Below are 20353 nucleotides of genomic sequence, written 5' to 3' on the forward strand. Positions count from 1 at the left end.
GGGGGTGAGTCTGCATTGGGGAGGGGGGGTGACCGTCTGCATTGGGGAGGGGGGGTGAGTCTGCATTGGGGAGGGGGGGTGAGTCTGCATTGGGGAGGGGGGGTGAGTCAGCATTGGGGAGGGGGGGTGAGTCTGCATTGGGGAGGGGGGGTGAGTCTGCATTGGGAGGGGGGTGAGTCTGCATTGGGGAGGGGGGGTGAGTCTGCATTGGGGAGGGGGGGTGAGTCTGCATTGGGGAGGGGGGTGAGTCTGCATTGGGGAGGGGGGGTGAGTCTGCATTGGGAGGGGGGGTGAGTCTGCATTGGGGAGGGGGGGTGAGTCTGCATTGGGGAGGGGGGGTGAGTCTGCATTGGGGAGGGGGGGTGAGTCTGCATTGGGGAGGGGGGGTGAGTCTGCATTGGGGAGGGGGGGTGAGTCTGCATTGGGGAGGGGGGTGAGTCTGCATTGGGGAGGGGGGTGAGTCTGCATTGGGGAGGGGGTGTGAGTCTGCATTGGGGAGGGGGTGTGAGTCTGCATTGGGGAGGGGGTGTGAGTCTGCATTGGGGAGGGGGTGTGAGTCTGCATTGGGGAGGGGGTGTGAGTCTGCATTGGGGAGGGGGGGTGAGTCTGCATTGGGGAGGGGGGTGAGTCTGCATTGGGAGGGGTGGTGAGTCTGCATTGGGGAGGGGGGGTGAGTCTGCATTGGGGAGGGGTGGGGTGAGTCTGCATTGGGGAGGGGCGGGTGAGTCTGCCATTGGGGGGGGGGGTGAGTCTCCATAGGGGGGGGGGTGAGTCTCCATAGGGGGAGGGGGGGTGAGTCTCCATGGGGGGGGGGGGTGAGTCTCCATGGGGGGGGGGTGAGTCTCCATTGGGGGGGGGAGGGTGAGTCTCCATTGGGGGGGGGGTGAGTCTCCATTGGGGGGGGGAGGTGAGTCTCCATTGGGGGGGGGGGGGTGAGTCTCCATTGGAGGGGGGGGGTGAGTCTCCATTGGAGGGGGGGGGGGTGAGTCTCCATTGGGGGGGGGGGGAGTCTCCGTTGGTTGGGGGGGGGGATGAGTCTCCATTGGGGAGGGGGTGAGTCTCCATTGGGGGGGGGGGTGAGTCTCCATTGGGGGGGGGGTGAGTCTCCATTTGGGGGGGGGTGGCAGAGAGAGTCTCCATTGCGGCGGGGGGGGACTCTCCATTGTGGGGGTGGGGGAGGGAGTCTCCATTACGGGGGGGGGGGTGGGGATGAGTCTCCATTAAGGGGGGGGGATGAGTCTCCATGGGGGGGGGGGGGGGGGGGTGAGTCTCCATGGGGGGGGGGGGGGGGGGGAGTCTCCATGGGGGGGGGGGGGGTGGAGTCTCCATTGGGGGGGGGGTCACCATGGTTGGGGGGGGGGGTGAGTCTCCATGGGGGGGGGGGGGGGGGGGGTGAGGAGATGAGTCTCCAGTGGGGGGCATGGGAGGGGCCTCCACGGGGGTGGGAGGGGCCTCTATGGGGGTGGGAGGGGCCTCCACATGGGTGAGGTGGGAGGGGCCTCCATGTGGGGAGGATGGGAGGGGCCTCCATGGGGAGGATGGGAGGGGCCTCCATGGGGAGGATGGGAGGGGCCTCCATGGGGAGGATGGGAGGGGCCTCCATGGGGAGGATGGGAGGGGGAGGGGCCCTCCATGGGGGGGGGATGGGAGGGGGAGGGGGAGGGGCCTCCATGGGGAGGATGGGAGGGGCCTCCATGGGGAGGATGGGAGGGCAAGGGGCCTCCATGGGGGGGGGGGGGGGGGATGGGGGGGGGGGGGATGGGAGGGGGGGGATGGGAGGGGGGGGGGGGATGGGAGGGGGGGGGGGGATGGGAGGGGGGGGGGGATGGGAGGGGGGGGGGGATGGGAGTGGGGGGGGATGGGAGGGGGGGGGATGGGAGGGGGAGGGGGGGGGATGGGAGGGGGAGGGGCCTCCATGGGGAGGATGGGAGGGGCTCCATGGGGAGGATGGAGGGGCCTCCATGGGGAGGATGGGAGGGGCCTCCATGGGGAGGATGGGAGGGCAAAGGGGCCTCCATTGGGGGGGGGGACCTCCATGGGGAGGATGGGTGGGGCCTCCATGGGGAGGATGGGAGGGGCCTCCATGGGGAGGATGGGAGGGCGAGGGGCCTCCACGGGGGGGGGGATGGGGGGGGCCTCCACGGGGGGGGGATGGGGGGGGCCTCCACGGGGGGGGATGGGGGGGGCCTCCACGGGGGGGCCTCCATGGGGGGGGATGGGGGGGCCTCCACGGGGGGGGGATGGGGGGGCCTCCACGGGGGGGGGATGGGGGGGGCCTCCACGGGGGGGGGATGGGGGGGCCCTCCACGGGGGGGGGATGGGGGGCCTCCACGGGGGGGGGATGGGGGGCCTCCACGGGGGGGGGGATGGGGGGGCCTCCACGGGGGGGGGATGGGGGGGCCTCCACGGGGGGGGGATGGGGGGGCCTCCACGGGGGGGGGATGGGGGGGCCTCCACGGGGGGGGGATGGGGGGGCCTCCACGGGGGGGGGATGGGGGGGCCTCCACGGGGGGGGGATGGGGGGCCTCCACGGGGGGGGATGGGGGGGCCTCCACGGGGGGATGGGGATGGGGGGGCCTCCACGGGGGGGGGGGGATGGGGGGGCCTCCACGGGGGGGATGGGGGGGCCTCCACGGGGGGGGATGGGGGGGCCTCCACGGGGGGGGGGATGGGGGGGGCCTCCACGGGGGGGGATGGGGGGGGCCTCCACGGGGGGGGGGATGGGGGGGGCCTCCACGGGGGGTGGGGATGGGGGGGGCCTCCACGGGGAGGGGATGGGGGGGGCCTCCACGGGGGGGGGGATGGGGGGGGGCCTCCACGGGGGGGGGGATGGGGGGGGGCCTCCACGGGGGGGGGGATGGGGGGGGCCTCCACGGGGGGGGATGGGGGGGCCTCCACGGGGGGGGGGATGGGGGGGCCTCCACGGGGGGGGGGATGGGGGGGCCTCCACGGGGGGGGGATGGGGGGGGCCTCCACGGGGGGGGGATGGGGGGGGCCTCCACGGGGGGGGGGATGGGGGGGGGCCTCCACGGGGGGGGGGATGGGGGGGGCCCTCCACGGGGGGGGGGATGGGGGGGCCCACGGGGGGGGGGGGGGATGGGGGGGGCCTCCACGGGGGGGGGGGGGGATGGGGGGGGCCTCCACGGGGGGGGGATGGGGGGGGCCTCCACGGGGGGGGATGGGGGGGGGCTCCACGGGGGGGGGGATGGGGGGGGCCTCCACGGGGGGGATGGGGGGGGCCTCCACGGGGGGGGGATGTGGGGGCCTCCACGGGGGGGGGGATGGGGGGGGCCTCCACGGGGGGGGGGATGGGGGGGGCCTCCACGGGGGGGGGGGTGGGGGGGGCCTCCACGGGGGGGGGGGGTGGGGGGGGCCTCCCACGGGGGGGGGATGGGGGGGCCTCCACGGGGGGGGGGGGGAATGGGGGGGCCTCCACGGGGGGGGGGATGGGGGGGGCCTCCACGGGGGGGGCCTCCACGGGGGGGGATGGGGGGGGCCTCCACGGGGGGGGATGGGGGGGGCCTCCACGGGGGGGGGATGGGGGGGGCCTCCACGGGGGGGGGATGGGGGGGGCCTCCACGGGGGGGGATGGGGGGGGCCTCCACGGGGGGGGGGATGGGGGGGGCCTCCACGGGGGGGGGGATGGGGGGGGCCTCCACGGGGGGGGGATGGGGGGGGCCTCCACGGGGGGGGGATGGGGGGGATGGGGGGGGCCTCCACGGGGGGGGGGATGGGGGGGCCTCCACGGGGGGGGGATGGGGGGGCCTCCACGGGGGGGGGATGGGGGGGCCTCCACGGGGGGGGATGGGGGGGCCTCCAGGGGGGGGGATGGGGGGGCCTCCACGGGGGGGGGATGGGGGGGGCCTCCACGGGGGGGGGATGGGGGGGGGCCTCCACGGGGGGGGGGATGGGGGGGGCCTCCACGGGGGGGGGATGGGGGGGGGGATGGGGGGGCCTCCACGGGGGGGGGATGGGGGGGGCCTCCACGGGGGGGGGATGGGGGGGCCTCCACGGGGGGGGATGGGGGGGGCCTCCACGGGGGGGGGGGATGGGGGGGGGGCCTCCACGGGGGGGGGGATGGGGGGGGGGCCCTCCACGGGGGGGGGATGGGGGGGGCCTCCACGGGGGGGGGGGATGGGGGGGCCTCCACGGGGGGGGGGATGGGGGGGGCCTCCACGGGGGGGGGATGGGGGGGCCTCCACGGGGGGGATGGGGGGGGCCTCCACGGGGGGGGGGGTGGGGGGGGCCTCCACGGGGGGAGGGATGGGGGGGGCCTCCACGGGGGGGGGGATGGGGAGGGGCCTCCACAGGGGGGGGATGGGGAGGGGAGGGGCCTCCACGGGGGGGGAGGGGAGGGGCCTCCCGGGGGGGGAGGGGAGGGGCCTCCACGGGGGGGGAGGGGAGGGGCCTCCACGGGGGGGAGGGAGGGGCCTCCACGGGGGGGAGGGGAGGGGCCTCCACGGGGAGGGGAGGGGCCTCCACGGGGGAGGGGGAGGGGCCTCCACGGGGGAGGGGAGGGGCCTCCACGGGGGAGGGGAGGGGCCTCCACGGGGGAGGGGAGGGGCCTCCACGGGGGAGGGGAGGGCCTCACCGGGGGAGGGAGGGGCCTCCACGGGGGAGGGGAGGGGCCTCCACGGGGAGGGGAGGGGCCTCCACGGGGGAGGGGAGGGGCCTCCACGGGGGAGGGGAGGGGCCTCCACGGGGGAGGGGAGGGGCCTCCACGGGGGAGGGGAGGGGCCTCCACGGGGAGGGGAGGGGCCTCCACGGGGGAGGGGAGGGGCCTCCACGGGGGAGGGGAGGGGCCTCCACGGGGGAGGGGAGGGGCCTCCACGGGGGAGGGGAGGGGCCTCCACGGGGGAGGGGAGGGGCCTCCACGGGGGGAGGGGAGGGGCCTCCACGGGGGGAGGGGAGGGCCTCCACGGGGGGAGGCGAGGGGCCTCCACGGGGGGAGGCGAGGGGCCTCACGGGGGGAGGGAGGGGCCTCCACGGGGGGAGGGGAGGGGCCTCCACGGGGGGAGGGGAGGGGCCTCCACGGGGGGAGGGGAGGGGCCTCCACGGGGGGAGGGGAGGGGCCTCCACGGGGGGAGGGGAGGTGCCTCCACGGGGGGAGGGGAGGTGCCTCCACGGGGGGAGGGGAGGTGCCTCCACGGGGGGAGGGGAGGGGCCTCCACGGGGGAGGGGAGGGGCCTCCACGGGGGGAGGGGAGGGGCCTCCACGGGGGGAGGGGAGGGGCCTCCACGGGGGAGGGGAGGGGCCTCCACGGGGGGAGGGGAGGGGCTCCACGGGGGAGGGGAGGGGCCTCCACGGGGGGAGGGGAGGGGCCTCCACGGGGGAGGGGAGGGGAGGGGCCTCCACGGGGGGAGGGGAGGGGCCTCCACGGGGGGAGGGGAGGGGCCTCCACGGGGGGAGGGGAGGGGCCTCCACGGGGGAGGGGAGGGGCCTCCAAGGGGGGAGGGGAGGGGCCTCCACGGGGGAGGGGAGGGGCCTCCACGGGGGGAGGGGAGGGGCCTCCACGGGGGGAGGGGAGGGGCCTCCACGGGGGGAGGGGAGGGGCCTCCACGGGGGGAGGGGAGGGGCCTCCACGGGGGGACGGGAGGGGCCTCCACGGGGGACGGGAGGGGCCTCCACGGGGGGACGGGAGGGGCCTCCACGGGGGACGGGAGGGCCTCCACGGGGGGACGGGAGGGGCCTCCACGGGGGGACGGGAGGGGCCTCCACGGGGGGACGGGAGGGGCCTCCACGGGGGGACGGGAGGGGCCTCCACGGGGGGACGGGATGGGCCTCCACGGGGGGACGGGAGGGGCCTCCACGGGGGGACGGGAGGGGCCTCCACGGGGGGACGGGAGGGGCCTCCACGGGGGGACGGGAGGGGCCTCCACGGGGGGACGGGAGGGGCCTCCACGGGGGGACGGGAGGGGCCTCCACGGGGGGACGGGAGGGGCCTCCACGGGGGGACGGGAGGGGCCTCCACGGGGGACGGGAGGGGCCTCCACGGGGGGACGGGAGGGGCCTCCACGGGGGGACGGGAGGGGCCTCCACGGGGGGACGGGAGGGGCCTCCACGGGGGGACGGGAGGGGCCTCCACGGGGGGACGGGAGGGGCCTCCACGGGGGGACGGGAGGGGCCTCCACGGGGGACGGGAGGGGCCTCCACGGGGGGACGGGAGGGGCCTCCACGGGGGGACGGGAGGGGCCTCCACGGGGGGACGGGAGGGGCCTCCACGGGGGGACGGGAGGGGCCTCCACGGGGGGACGGGAGGGGCCTCCACGGGGGGACGGGAGGGGCCTCCACGGGGGGACGGGAGGGGCCTCCACGGGGGGACGGGAGGGGCCTCCACGGGGGGACGGGAGGGGCCTCCACGGGGGGACGGAGGGGCCTCCACGGGGGGACGGGAGGGGCCTCCACGGGGGGACGGGAGGGGCCTCCACGGGGGGACGGGAGGGGCCTCCACGGGGGGACGGGAGGGGCCTCCACGGGGGGACGGGAGGGGCCTCCACGGGGGGACGGGAGGGGCCTCCACGGGGGACGGGAGGGGCCTCCACGGGGGGACGGGAGGGGCCTCCACGGGGGGACGGGAGGGGCCTCCACGGGGGGACGGGAGGGGCCTCCACGGGGGACGGGAGGGGCCTCCACGGGGGGACGGGAGGGGCCTCCACGGGGGGACGGGAGGGGCCTCCACGGGGGACGGGAGGGGCCTCCACGGGGGGACGGGAGGGCCTCCAGGGGGGACGGGAGGGCCTCCACGGGGGGACGGGAGGGGCCTCCACGGGGGGACGGGAGGGGCCTCCACGGGGGGACGGGAGGGGCCTCCACGGGGGGACGGGAGGGGCCTCCACGGGGGGACGGGAGGGGCCTCCACGGGGGGACGGGAGGAGCCTCCATGGGTGGGATGGGAGGGGGAGGGGCCTCCATGGGTGGGATGGGGAGGGGCCTCCATGGGTGGGATGGGAGGGGCCTCCATGGGTGGGTTGGGAGGGGAGGGGCCTCCATGGGGGATGGGAGGAGCCTCCGTGGGTGGGATGGAAGGGGAGGGGCCTCCATGGGTGGGATGGGAGGGGCCTCCATGGGTTGGGATGGGAGGGGCCTCCATGGGTGGGATGGGAGGGGGAGGGGCCTCCATGGGTGGGATGGGAGGGAGAGGGGCCTCCATGGGTGGGATGGGGAGGGGCCTCCATGGGTGGGATGGGAGGGGGTGGGGCCTCCATGGGTGGGTTGGGAGGGGGAGGGGCCTCCATGGGTGGGATGGGAGGGGCCTCCATGGGTGGGATGGGAGGGGCCTCCATGGGTGGGTTGGGATGGGCCTCCATGGGTGGGATGGGAGGGGCCTCCATGGGTGGGATGGGAGGGGCCTCCATGGGGGGGAAGGGAGAGGGAGGGGCCTCCATGGGGGGAAGGGAGAGGGAGGGGCCTCCATGGGGGGGAAGGGAGAGGGAGGGGCCTCCATGGGGGGGAAGGGAGAGGGAGGGGCCTCCATGGGGGGAAGGGAGGGGGAGGGGCCTCCATGGGGGGAAGGGAGGGGGAGGGGCCTCCATGGGTGGGGGGGGAGGGGCCTCCATGGGTGGGGGGGGAGGGGCCTCCATGGGTGGGATGGGAGGGGGAGGGGCCTCCATGGGTGGGATGGGAGGGGGAGGGGCCCTCCATGGGTGGGATGGGAGGGGGAGGGGCCTCCATGGGGGGAAGGGAGAGGGAGGGGCCTCCATGGGTGGGATGGGAGGGGCCTCCATGGGTGGGATGGGAGAGGGAGGGGCCTCCATGGGTGGGATGGGAGGGGGAGGGGCCTCCATGGGGGGGAGGGGGTGTGGCCTCCATGGGGGGGAAGGGAGGGGGAGTGGCCTCCATGGGGGGATGGGAGGGGGAGTGGCCTCCATGGGGTGATGGGAGGGGCCTCCATGGGAGGGAAGGGAGGGGGAGCGGCCTCCCTGGGGGGGTTGGAGGGGGAGTGGCCTCCATGGGGGGGATTTGGGGCTGAATGTTGGCCCAGCACAACATCAATCACAGCCCCTCCTCTCCCCGCCCCCAGGAGGGATTGAATCCCGGTTCCTATCAGTCCTTCCCTCCCTGCCGCCCTCACTCACCTTCCCCGGCTCCATCAGCAGCTCCAACAGCTCACCATGCGCCTTCTGGAACTTACCAGAACTCCCGCCGGATGTCCCGCCCCCCGCTCGCCTCATCCCCCGCCGCCGCCGCCGCCGCCCATTGGCCCAGCGGCCTGTCACTCACCCAGCGATGTCCCCGCACTCCCGGCCCGGCCCCCCCTCCCCTTACGATTGGTTGAGTGGCACGTCCACCACGCCTCCTAGAGTCCCGCCCCCTGTACATCCGCTTGCTATTGGTCACCTAGCCCGGCTGTCTCCCCTGCCGATTGGTCTGTTCCCTTGTCAGTCAAGCCTTCGCTAAGCCCCGCCTCCTGGATAGGCGCTTCCCATTAGTCGCCTCGTTGGGATGACCCCCCATTCCGATTGGTCCGTTCTCCAGTCAATCACACTTTCCCCAAGGCCCGCCCCCTTCTCCACGCTCTGATGCCCCGCCCAGCCAAGGCTTTCCCCCACCCGTTCCGATTGGTTGCGACGCCCGTCCATCACCACTCGCAAAGTCCCGCCCCCTGTATATTCACTTCCCATTGGTCGCCTGGACAGGACGCCGCCCATGCCGATTGGTCCGTCCCCCTGTCAATCACTCTTTTGGAAAGCCCGCCCCCTCACCAATGCCAGCACTCATTGGTCACCCAGTCAGGTGCTCTGTGTCACCATTGGTTTGTTAGCTAATCAATCATTATAGGGCCCGCCCTCGCCCTCCGGTGGGCGGGGAAACGAAGCCTTCTCAGTGGTGATTGGTTGGCGTGCTGATCAAGCACTTTCCAGATACCCCGCCCCCTCTCTCAGGGCCACTCCCATTGGCTGCCGCTTCAGCGAGGTCCCAGTTCCAATTGGTCCAACCGCCAGTCAATCACGGCGGGGAGGGCGGCCCGCTACTGCTGATTGGGCGGCGTTCCCGGGGGGCGGGGTTTTTACCCCCTGTCAATAAGAGGTTGTCTGGGCGCGAAGAGTATGACCCGCCTTCACGAGAAGCAGGTTGCTGATTGGCCGCCAACCACCTCCGGCGTCCCGCCATTGGCCGCCACAGCTGTCAATCAGCAGCCCAGTGACTGATAGCCTCTGAGGCGCATTCTGGAGCTGTTGCTGAAGGAACCAATTCCATTCAGCGTCAAGAATCTCTCATCCATAAATTGCAAAGCCCAATTGCAATTCCAATTGCATACCTGGCTGGCTGGGCAGCTTTGCAAATTTTAAAACACATGCAAAAATAAAATTAAAACTTTGAGCCCTTTTTATGTATTTTTCCCACAGTGCAGAAATAGGCCATTCGGCCCATCGAGCCTGGAGAACAATCCCACCCAAGCCTTTTCCCCGCAACCCCACATGTTTACCCTCCTAATCTCCTTGACACTAAACGGCAATTCAGCATGGCCAATCCCCCTAACCCGCACATCTTTGGACAGTAAGGGTTAATTTAGCATGGCCAATCCACCTAAACTGCACATCTTTGGACACTAAGGGGCAATTTACGATGGCCAATCCACCTAACCCACACATCTTAAACACTAAGGGGCAATTTAGCATGGCCAATCCACCTAACCTGCACATCTTTGGACACTAAGGGGCACTTTAGCATGGCTAATCCACCGAACCTACACATCTTTGGACACTAAGGGGCAATTTAGCCTGGCCAATCACCCTAACCTGCACATCTTTGGACACTAAGGGGCAATTTACCATGGCCAATCCACCTAACCTTCACATCTTTGACACTAAGGGGCAATTTAGCATGGCCAATCCACCTAACCTGCACATCTTTGGACACTAAGGGGCAATCTAGCAAGGCTAATCCACCTAACCCGCACATCTTTGGACACTAAGGGCCAATTTAGCATGGCCAATCCACCTAACCTGCAACTCTTTGGACTCTAAGGGGCAATTTAGCGTGGCCAATCAACCTAACCCTACACATCTTTGGACACTAAGGGGCAATTTAGCATGGCTAATACACCTAACCCGCACATCTTTGGACACTAAGGGGCAATTCAGCTTGGCCAATCACCCTAACCTGCACATCTTTGGACACTAAGGGGCAATTTAGCATGGCCAATCCACCTAACCTGCACATCTTTGACACTAAGGGGCAATTTAGCATGGCCAATCCACCTAACCTGCACATCTTTGGACACTAAGGGGCAATTTAGCAAGGCTAATCCACCTAACCCGCACATCTTTGGACACTAAGGGCCAATTTAGCATGGCCAATCCACCTAACCTGCAACTCTTTGGACTCTAAGGGGCAACTTAGCATGGCCAATCAACCTAACCCGACACATCTTTGGACACTAAGGGGCAATTTAGCATGGCTAATCCACCTAACCCGCACATCTTTGGACACTAAGGGGTAATTTAGCCTGGCCAATCCCACTAACTCGCACATCTGTTGGACACTAAGGGGCAATTTAGCACGGCCAATTCCCGTAACCCGTGTCCAGGTCACTAACAATCTGTCCTGGTCCCTCCATGTTGACACAATAGTTAAGAAAGCCCACCAATGCCTCTACTTTCTCAGCAGGCTAACGAAATTCGTCATGTCCGCAACGAGTCTCACCAATTTTTTACAGATGCGTCACAGAAAGCATCCTTTCATGATGTTTCTCAGCTTGGTATGGCTGCTGCTTTTTGACTCAGACCGCAAGAAACCACAAAGGGTTGTGAATGTAGCCCAGTCCATCACGCAAACCAGCCTCCCATCCATTGACTCTGTCTACACTTCCCGCTGCCTCGGGAGAAGCAGCCAGCATAATCAAGGACCCCACACGCCCCGGACATTCTCTCTTCCACCTTCTTCCTTCGGGAAAAAGATACAAAAGTCTGAGGGCACATAGCAACCGACTCAAGAACAGCTTCTTTCCCGCTGCTGTCAGACTTTTGAATGGACCTACCTTGCATTAAGTTGATCTTTCTCTGCACCCTAGCTGTGGCTGTAACACTACATTCTGCACTCTCTCCTTTCCAGCTCTATGAATGGTATGCTTTGTCTGTATAGTGTGCAATAACAATACTTTTCACTGTATGTTAATACATGTGACAATAATAAATCTAATCAAAACAAATACAAGGGCGGCATGGTGGCACAGTGGTTAGCACTGCTGCCTCACAGCGCCAGGGACCTGGGTTCAATTCCCGGCTTGGGTCACTGTCTGTGTGGAGTCCGCACATTCTCCCCATGTCTGCGTGGGTTTCCTCCAGATGCTCCGGTTTCCTCCCACAGTGCGAAAGACGTGCTGGTTAGGTGCTAAACTCTCTCTCAGTATACCCGAACAGGACCGGAGTGTGGTGACTCGGGGATTTTCACAGTAACTTCATTGCGGTGTTAATGTAAGACTACTTGTGACGTGAATAAATAAACTTTAAACATCTGTGAAGAGGTATTTAGGTTGGAGGCCTATTGTCCTGTGCCAATCTTCTCATGTCAAATAAATGTTCTATTCTTTTGATAAATGTTAATCGGCAGTCCAGCGCCAGGGACCCGGGTTTGATTCCTGGCTTGGGTCACTGTCTGTGCGGAGTCTGCACGTTCTCCCCGTGTCTGCGTGGGTTTCCTCCGGGTGCTCCGGTTTCCTCCCACAGTCCAAAGACTTGCGGGTTAGATGGATTGGCCGTGCTAAATTGTCACTTATTGTCAGGGGGACTAGCTGGGATAAATGCATGGGGTTACGGGGATAGGGCCTGGGTGGGGTTGTTGTTGGTGTGGACTCGATGGGCCGACTGGCCTCCTTCTGCGCTGTAGGGATTCTATGTCGCTCACAAAACAATAAAAGTTGCGTTCCATTGAGCATGGGTTCCATTCTGGAGCCGACTGTCCAATAAAAATGTAAGCTGGAATCAGAACAATGTCTTCCCGTGGAAAAATGCACATCTTCAAGTCAATTAAATCGCATCATTTAAACCAGAGGGATGTAAGAAATATCAAGTTAAATAGCCTTCAACTGTGCCTTTTCAGTGTAATTGTTCTTGCCAGCTCAATTTCTTTTGGAACCAGAAGCGATTGATTTTTCTACACAGTAATTGTCTGAAATGCGTTACTTTTTACAGGGTGGGAAAAGATTCAATAATAACCTTTGCAAGGGAATGATATAGATACTTAAGGGGTGGGGGATGGAATTTACAGGGTTCAGGCAGAAAGAACAATGGAGGCTGGTACAGGCATTAGGGTTGAATGGCCTCTTGTGTGACTGTTAATATATAGAACAATAAACGCAGAATCAAGCCACTTAACCCAACCAGCCTGTGTAAGGGGATGGCATGGTGGCACGGACCAGCCCCCACACCCCCTCCCTCTCTCTGTAACCTCCTCCAGTCCCTACACTCCCTCTCTCTGTAACCTCCTCCAGCCCCTACACCCCCTCCCTAGCTCTGTAACCTCCTCCAGCCCCTACACCCCCTCCTGATCTCTGTAACCTCCTCCAGCCCCTACTCCCCCTCCCTATCTCTGTGACCTCCTCCAGCCTCTACACCCCCTCCCTAGCTCTGTGACCTCCTCCAGCCCCTACACCCCCTCCCTAGCTCTGTAACCTCCTCCCGCCACTACCCGCTCTCCCTATCTCTGTAACCTCCTCCAGCCCCTACGCCCCTCCCTATCTCTGTAACCTCCTCCAGCCCCTACGCCCCTCCTTATCTCTGTAACCTCCTCCAGCCCCTACGCCCCTCCCTATCTCTGTAACCTCCTCCAGCCACTGCACCACTTCCTATCTCTGTAACCTCCCCCAGCTCCTACACCTATGATTAATCCAGTGACATTGTTTAATGATATTATGCTTAATCCAGTGGCATTGTTTAATGATGTTATGGTTAATCCAGTGGCATTGTTTCATAATATTATGCTTAATCCAGTGGCATTGTTTAATGATATTATGGTTAATCCAGTGACATTGTTTCATAATATTATGCTTAATCCAGTGGCATTGTTTAATGATATTATGATTAATCCAGTGGCATTGTTTAATGATATTATGGTTAATCCAGTGGCATTGTTTAATGATATTATGATTAATCCAGTGACATTGTTTAATGATATTATGGTTAATCCAGTGGCATTGTTTAATGATATTATGATTAATCCAGTGACATTGTTTAATGATATTATGATTAATCCAGTGACATTGTTTAATGATATTATGATTAATCCAGTGACATTGTTTAATGATATTCTGATTAATCCAGTGACATTGTTTAATGATATTCTGATTAATCCAGTGGCATTGTTTAATGATATTATGGTTAATCCAGTGGCATTGTTTAATGATATTATGATTAATCCAGTGACATTGTTTAATGATATTATGATTAATCCAGTGACATTGTTTAATGATATTATGGTTAATCCAGTGGCATTGTTTAATGATATTATGGTTAATCCAGTGGCATTGTTTAATGATATTATGATTAATCCAGTGACATTGTTTAATGATATTATGATTAATCCAGTGGCATTGTTTAATGATATTCTGATTAATCCAGTGACATTGTTTAATGATATTCTGATTAATCCAGTGGCATTGTTTAATATTATGATTAATCGAGTGACATTGTTTCATGATATTATGCTTAATCCAGTGGCATTGTTTAATATTAGGGTTAATCCAGTGGCATTGTTTAATGATATTATGATTAATCCAGTGACATTGTTTAATGATATTATGGTTAATCCAGTGGCATTGTTTAATGATGTAATGATTCATCCAGTGACATTGTTTAATGATATGATTAATCCAGTGACATTGTCTATAGACATCATGATGGTTCAATGAGGTCTGGCAGAGGCAATGAACTACAATTCCCAGCAGCCTCCGCGCCGGGGGTCACGGTCCCTCGCTCTCTGATTGGTCCAGCCTTTGGGCAAGGTGGGCCAGTGCCCCGGAAGTGCTTGCTCCGAGGGCGTGCGTCTTCGAGCGGGCCAAAGAAAAAGCAAAACATTGCAACGGGCTCGACAGCGCCGTCGTTTGCCGTGGCTGCACAAGGAAGATAAGGGTGTTTCGGTGGCGGAGCGATGGAGAAACTGGTCGGCGGTCTGGTCCGGGGCGGCGGGCGGCCGTTGGTGTGGGCGCGCGGCGCGGCTTCCAGCGCCTTCCGAGACCAACGGTCACCTCGGCCAGCGGCCGGCCTGGCGCCTGCGCATTGGCTGGTATCTGCCGGGTCGGCGCCTGCGCGCAGCTTGCTGCCCGGCGGTGCCGGTCGGGCGCCTGCGCATTGGCTGCTGTCCGCTGGCCTCGCCACCTCCCTGGCCGCCATGAGCTTCAAGGAATTTAACCCCACTTACCCCACCACCGATTGGAAAGTGGCGAAAAGTAAGTATTTCCCCCGCCCAAACACACCAAATCCACTTAAATTGGCACAAAAATGCTGTTTGCATATTGCTGAGGGGCGGCACGGTAGCACAGTGGTTAGCACTGCTGCTTCACAGCTCCAGGGTCCCGGGTTCGATTCCCGGCTCGGGTCACTGTCTGTGTGGAGTTTGCACATTCTCCTCGTGTCTGCGTGGGTTTCCTCCGGGTGCTCCGGTTTCCTCCCACAGTCCAAAGATGTGCGGGTTAGGTTGATTGGCCAGGTTAAAATTGTCCCTGAGATGCGTAGGTTAGAGGGATTAGCGGATAAATATGTGGGGGTAGGGCCTGGGTGGGATTGTGGTCGGTGCAGACTCGATGGGCCGATCTATGATTCTATAAAAAGTTCCTGCTGTGGTAAACTTTGGTCTGGAAGTGGTGAGGACAAATGCAAGAATGCCAAATTTCAGAGGGAGGGTCACTCAGAGTACAATTGCTTTTTATCCAAAAATATACTTTATTCATATATAACCTGAAAAACAATACAAAAACATTTCCGATCATTACAATGCTAAAATCATATTTACATTTTGCCTGAGATCAGAATTTACGCCGCATTAAAGTTTATTTATTAGTGTCACAACTAAGGCTTACATTCATACTGGAATGAAGTTACTGTGAAATTCCCCAGTCGCCACACTCCGGCGCCTGCTCCGGTTCACTGAGAGAGAATTTAGTACGGCCAATCCACCTAACCTGCACATCTTTGGAGTGTGGGAGGAAATCGGAGCACCCGGAGGAAACCCACGCAGCCACGGGGAGAACGTGCAAACTCCACACAGACAGTGACCCAAGCCGGGAATCGAACCCTCGTGCTGTGAAGCAGCAATGCTAACCACTGTGCTACTGTGCCGCCCATTAGACCTTAAGACATAGCAGCAGAATCGAGTCTGCTCCACCATTCAATCATGGCTGATATTTTTCTCATCCCCATTCTCCTGCCTTTTACCCATAAAAGGTTTATTTATTAGTCACAAGTAAGGCTTACATTAACACTGCAATGAAGTTACTGTGAAATTCCCCTAGTCACCACACTATGGCGCCTGTTCGGGTACACTGAGGGAGAATTTAGCACTGTCAATGCACCTGACCCACACATCTTTGGAGTGTGGGAGGAAACCGGAGCACCCGGAGGAAGCCCACAGAGACATGGGGAGAACGTGCAGACTCCACACAGACAATGACCCAAGCCGGGAATCGGACCCGGGTCCCTGGAGCTGTGAGGCAGCAGAGCTGGCAACACGCAAGGAGATGATTTGACCTGTTGTGCTGCTTGGAAGAGGTGTTAGCCCCATACCCTTATCATCCACTAAAGCCCTGCAAGCCAGTCGCCCTTCGAAACCTTCAACAATTGGCACTGAGGTACATAAGCAGGGAGATTTGATAGGCGACCAAATGTTTGGTCAAAGGGATAGGAGCGTCTTACAGGAAGAGAGTGGCTCAGGGAGAGAATTTCAGAGATTAATGCTTCATTGACACCCGAACATCGTGGCAGGGCATCGGAAATTAGTGATGCGCAAGAGATCACAATTATTGGTCATCATTTCCTATCAGTATTTCCCATTCGGTTTCACAATACATTCTATCACCATCTGACCTCATGCTGAAGCTCTGTGGGATGAATCTCCGAGTCTCTCATCATAAACTTGTATTCATCAACTAAACAGCGGCACCGTGGTTAGCACTGCTGCCTCACAGCGCCAGGGACCCGGGTTCGATTCCCGGCTTGGGTCACTGTCCGTGCGGAGTCTGCATGTTCTCCCCGTGTCTGTGTTGGTTTCCTCCGGGTGCTCCGGTTTCCTCCCACACTCCAAAGATATGCAGTTTAGGTGGATTGGCCATGCTAAATTGCCCCTTAGTGTCCAAAGATGTGCAGGTTAGGTGGATTGACCATGATAAGTTGCCCCTTCGTGTCCAAAGATGTGCAGGTTAGGTGGATTGGCCATGCTAAACTGCCCCTTAGTGTCCAAAGATGTGCGGGTAGGTGGATTGGCCATGCTAAATTGCTCCTTAGTGTCCAAGGATGTGCGGGTAGGTGGATTGGCCATGCTAAATTGTCCCTTAGTGTCCAAAGATGTGCAGGTTAGGTGGATTGGCCATGCTAAATTGCTCCTTAATGTCCAAGGATGTGCGGGTTAGGTGGATTGGCCATGCTAAATTGCCCCTTAGTGTCCAAAGATGTGCAGGTTAGGTGGATTGACCATGATAAGTTGCCCCTTCGTGTCCAAAGATATGTGGGTTAGGTGGATTGGCCATGCTAAATTATCCCTTAGTGTCAGGGGGATTAGCAAGGGTAAGTGCATAGGGTTAGGGGGATAGGGCCTGGGTGGGTTTGTGGTCGGTACGGTCTTGATGGGCCGAATGGCCTCCTTCTGCACTGTAGGATTCTATTATTTATTACTTTACAATAAAAGGGCAAAACCTGACTAGAACTGTTCAACTCAGGAACATTCAAGCAGGAGAAGGCCATCCCAGCCCTTGCACCGCCATTCAATAAAATCATGGCTGATCTGGTTGTGGTCTTGACTCCGCTTTTCTCTCTATCCTCTCATAATCCTTGACCCCCCCTGCCTTATATTGGCAAGTCTTAACTCTGCTTTGAATAAATACAATGACCCAGCCTCCATAGCTTTTGGGGAAGGAGGTCCCACATACTGACCCCCCTTAAAGAAGAAATCCTATCTTGTTCATGAATCACCCTCGCTCCTAAATCTTCTTCACTTCTCTCATATTCTTATTGTGTCCCCCAGTCCCAGACTCCCCCACAAAGGGAACCATCTCCTGGTCTCCACCCTGCCAAGTCCCCTCTGCATCTTCTCTGTTTCAATAAGATCACTTCTCATTCTTCCAAACTCCAAAGGGTATAGACCCAACCCATCTTCATAAGATAAGTTCCTCATTTCAGGAACGGGTTGAGTGAACCTTCTCCGAATTTCTCTGACGCAATTATATTTTTCAACGACGGAGACCAGACTATACACAGTATTCTAGGGCAGCACAGTGGTCAGCACTGTTGCCTCATGGCTCCGGGGACCCGGGTTCGATTCTGGTCTTGAGTGGCTGTCTGTGCGGAGTTTGCGCATTCTGCCCGTGTCTACGTGGGTTTCCTTCCGGTGCTCTGGTTCCTTCCTGTGCTCCGGAGGATGTGCGGGTTAGGTGGATTGGCCATGCTAAATTCTCCCTTAGTGTCCAAAGATGTGTAGGTTAGGTGGATTGGTCATGCTAAATTGCCCCTTAGTGTCCAAAGGTGTGCAGGTTAGGTGGGTTGGTCATGCTAAATTCTCCCTTAGTGTCCAAAGATGTGTAGGTTAGGTGGATTGGCCATGCTAAATTGCCCTTTAGTATCAAATGATAAAGTTTAAAGTTTATTCATTAGTGTCACAAGTAGGCTTGCATTAACACTGCAATGAAGTTACTGTGAAAATCCCCTGGTCGCCACACTCCGGTGCCTGTTCGGGTTACACTGAGGGAGAATTTAGCATGGCCAATGTACCTAACCAGCATGTCTTTGGAGTGTGGGAGGAAACCGGAGCACCCGGAGGAAACCCATGCAGACACGGGGGGAGAACGTGCAGACTCCACACAGACAGTGACCCAAGCTGGGAATCGAACCCGGGTCTCTGGCACTGTGAGGCAGCAGTGCTAACCCACTGAAACACCGTGCCGCATTATGATGAGGTGCAGGTTAGGGGGATTGGCCACGCCAAATCATCCCTTTGTGTCCAAAGATGTGTAGGTTAGGCGGATTGGTCATGCTAAATTGCCCTTTGGTATCCAATGATGTGCAGGGCAGGGGAATTAGCCTGATAAATGTGTGGGGTTACAGGGGTAGGGAGGGGGAGGTAAGATCCTCTATCAGAGAGTTGGTGCAGTCTCAGTGAGCCAATTGGCCTCTTTTGCACTGGACACTGAGGGAGAATGTAGCATGGCCAATCTACCTAACCTGCACGTCTTCCGGAGTGTGGGAGGAAACCAGAGCACCAGAAGGAAACCCACGTAGACACTGGTAGAATGTGCAAACTCCGCACAGATAGTCACTCAAGACCAGAATTGAACCCGGGTCCTTGGAGCTGTGAGGCAACAGTGCTAACCGCTGTGAGGCAACAGTGCTAACCACTGTGCTGCCCTGGAATACTGTGTATAGTCTGGTCTCCGTCGTTGAAAAATATAATTGCGTCAGAGAAATTCGGAGAAGGTTCACTCAACCCATTCCTGAAATGAGGAACTTATCTTACGAAGATAGGTTGGGCCTATACCCTTTGGAGTTTGGAAGAATGAGAAGTGAACTTATTGAAATAGAGAAGATGCAGAGGGGACTTGGCAGGGTGGAGACCAAGAGATGGTTCCCTTTGTGGGGGAGTCTGGGACTGGGGGACACAATAAGAATATGAGAGAAGTGAAGAAGATTTAGGAGCGAGGGTGATTCATGAACGAGATAGGATTTCTTCTTTGAGGGAGGTCAGTATGTGGGACCTCCTTCCCCAAAAGCTATAGAGGCTGGGTCTTGGTATTTGTTCAAATATGGCATATAAAATAAAATACTTTAAAATAGACTTAGATGAATATATGCTCCTTGACCTGCTAACCTTCTCCCTGTTTCAGTCAGATACTTCTCATGCTTTATGGAAGTCAAAATAAAATTTACAACAAGCGAGAAAGCAGAACTCACTTTATCTCGATTCCTCTCCCCTCACACATTATCGTATTTAATTTAAAAAGGAACTACATTTCATCTCAATAAAGACTTACGAAATCATCACCTTCTCCAAAGGGACTGGAACGAAAGTTACGTCGGTGGCACAGTGGGTTAGCACTGTTGCTTCACAGGGACCCCGGGTTCGATTCCCGGTTTGGGTCACTGTCTGTGCGGAGTCTGCGCGTTCTCCCCCCCGTGTCTGCGTGGGTTTCCTCCGGGCGCTCCGGTTTCCTCCCACACTCCAAAAGACGTGCTGGTTAGGGTGCATTGGCCGTGCTAAATACTCCCTCGGTGTAACCCGAACAGAAGTGTGGCGACGAGGGGATTTTCACAGTAACTTCATTGCAGTGTTAATGTAAGCCTACTTGTGACACGAATAAATATAAACTTGGAAGATAGGAATTAGGAGCAGAAGTCGGCAAATTCAGCCCTCCGAGCTTGCTCCGCCATTCAATCGGACCCCATGGCTGATCTCTCCCTGGTCTCAAATCCATCTCCCCACCTGTTCCCCATATCCCTTTAACCCGTTTTTAAAAATCAGAAATATAGAATTTCATAGAATGCCTGCAGTGCAGAATCAGGCCATTTGGCCCATCGAGTCTGCACCGACCACAATCCCACCCAGGCCCGATTCCCGTAACCCCACATATTTACCCTGCTAATCCCTCTAACCTACCCATCCTGGGACACTGAGGGATAATTTAGCATGGCCAATCCACCTAACCCGCACATCTTTGGACGCTAAGGGACAATTTAGCATGGCCAATCCACCTAACCTGCACATCTTTGGACACTAAGGGGCAATTTAGCATGGCCAATCCACCGAACATACACATCTTTGGACACTAAGGGGCAATTTAGCATGGCCAATCCACCTAACCTGCACATCTTTCGGACTCTCGGAGGAAACCGGAGCACCCGGAGGAAACCCACGCAGACACGGGGGAGAACGTGCAGACTCCGCACAGACAGTGACCCAAGCCGGGAATCGAAGCCGGGTCCCTGGTGCTGTGAGGCAGCGGCGCTAACCCACTGTGCCACCGTGTTGCCCCAGGTGAGGGCGGCAGATTTCCCTTTGCACGGGATTAATGAACCAGATGGGTTCTTCTGACAATCGATAATGGTTTCATGGTCATCAGTAGACTCTTAATTCCTGACTTTTAATTAGTTCAAAATCACCATCTGCTGTGTCGGGATTCGTACCCAGATCTCCAGAGCATTACCCTGGGCCTGTG

The 20353-nt window shown here is 60.6% G+C and overlaps 1 protein-coding gene across 1 annotated transcript in view; it reads left to right on the forward strand.

Annotated features, from left to right (window-relative positions):
- The first annotated feature begins 13935 nt into the window (after positions 1–13935).
- LOC144481803 (ADP-ribose glycohydrolase MACROD1-like) overlaps positions 13936–20353 on the forward strand; it is a 1226842-nt gene continuing 1220424 nt past the window's right edge. Inside the window, exon 1 of the mRNA XM_078200949.1 lies at positions 13936–14386. Within this exon, the coding sequence (XP_078057075.1) occupies positions 14089–14386 (298 nt within the window). The 5' untranslated portion in view covers positions 13936–14088. The remainder of the gene's footprint in view (positions 14387–20353) is intronic.

This window comes from Mustelus asterias, chromosome 33, assembly GCF_964213995.1.
Source record: "Mustelus asterias chromosome 33, sMusAst1.hap1.1, whole genome shotgun sequence".
Classification (NCBI taxonomy): Eukaryota; Metazoa; Chordata; class Chondrichthyes; order Carcharhiniformes; family Triakidae; genus Mustelus; species Mustelus asterias.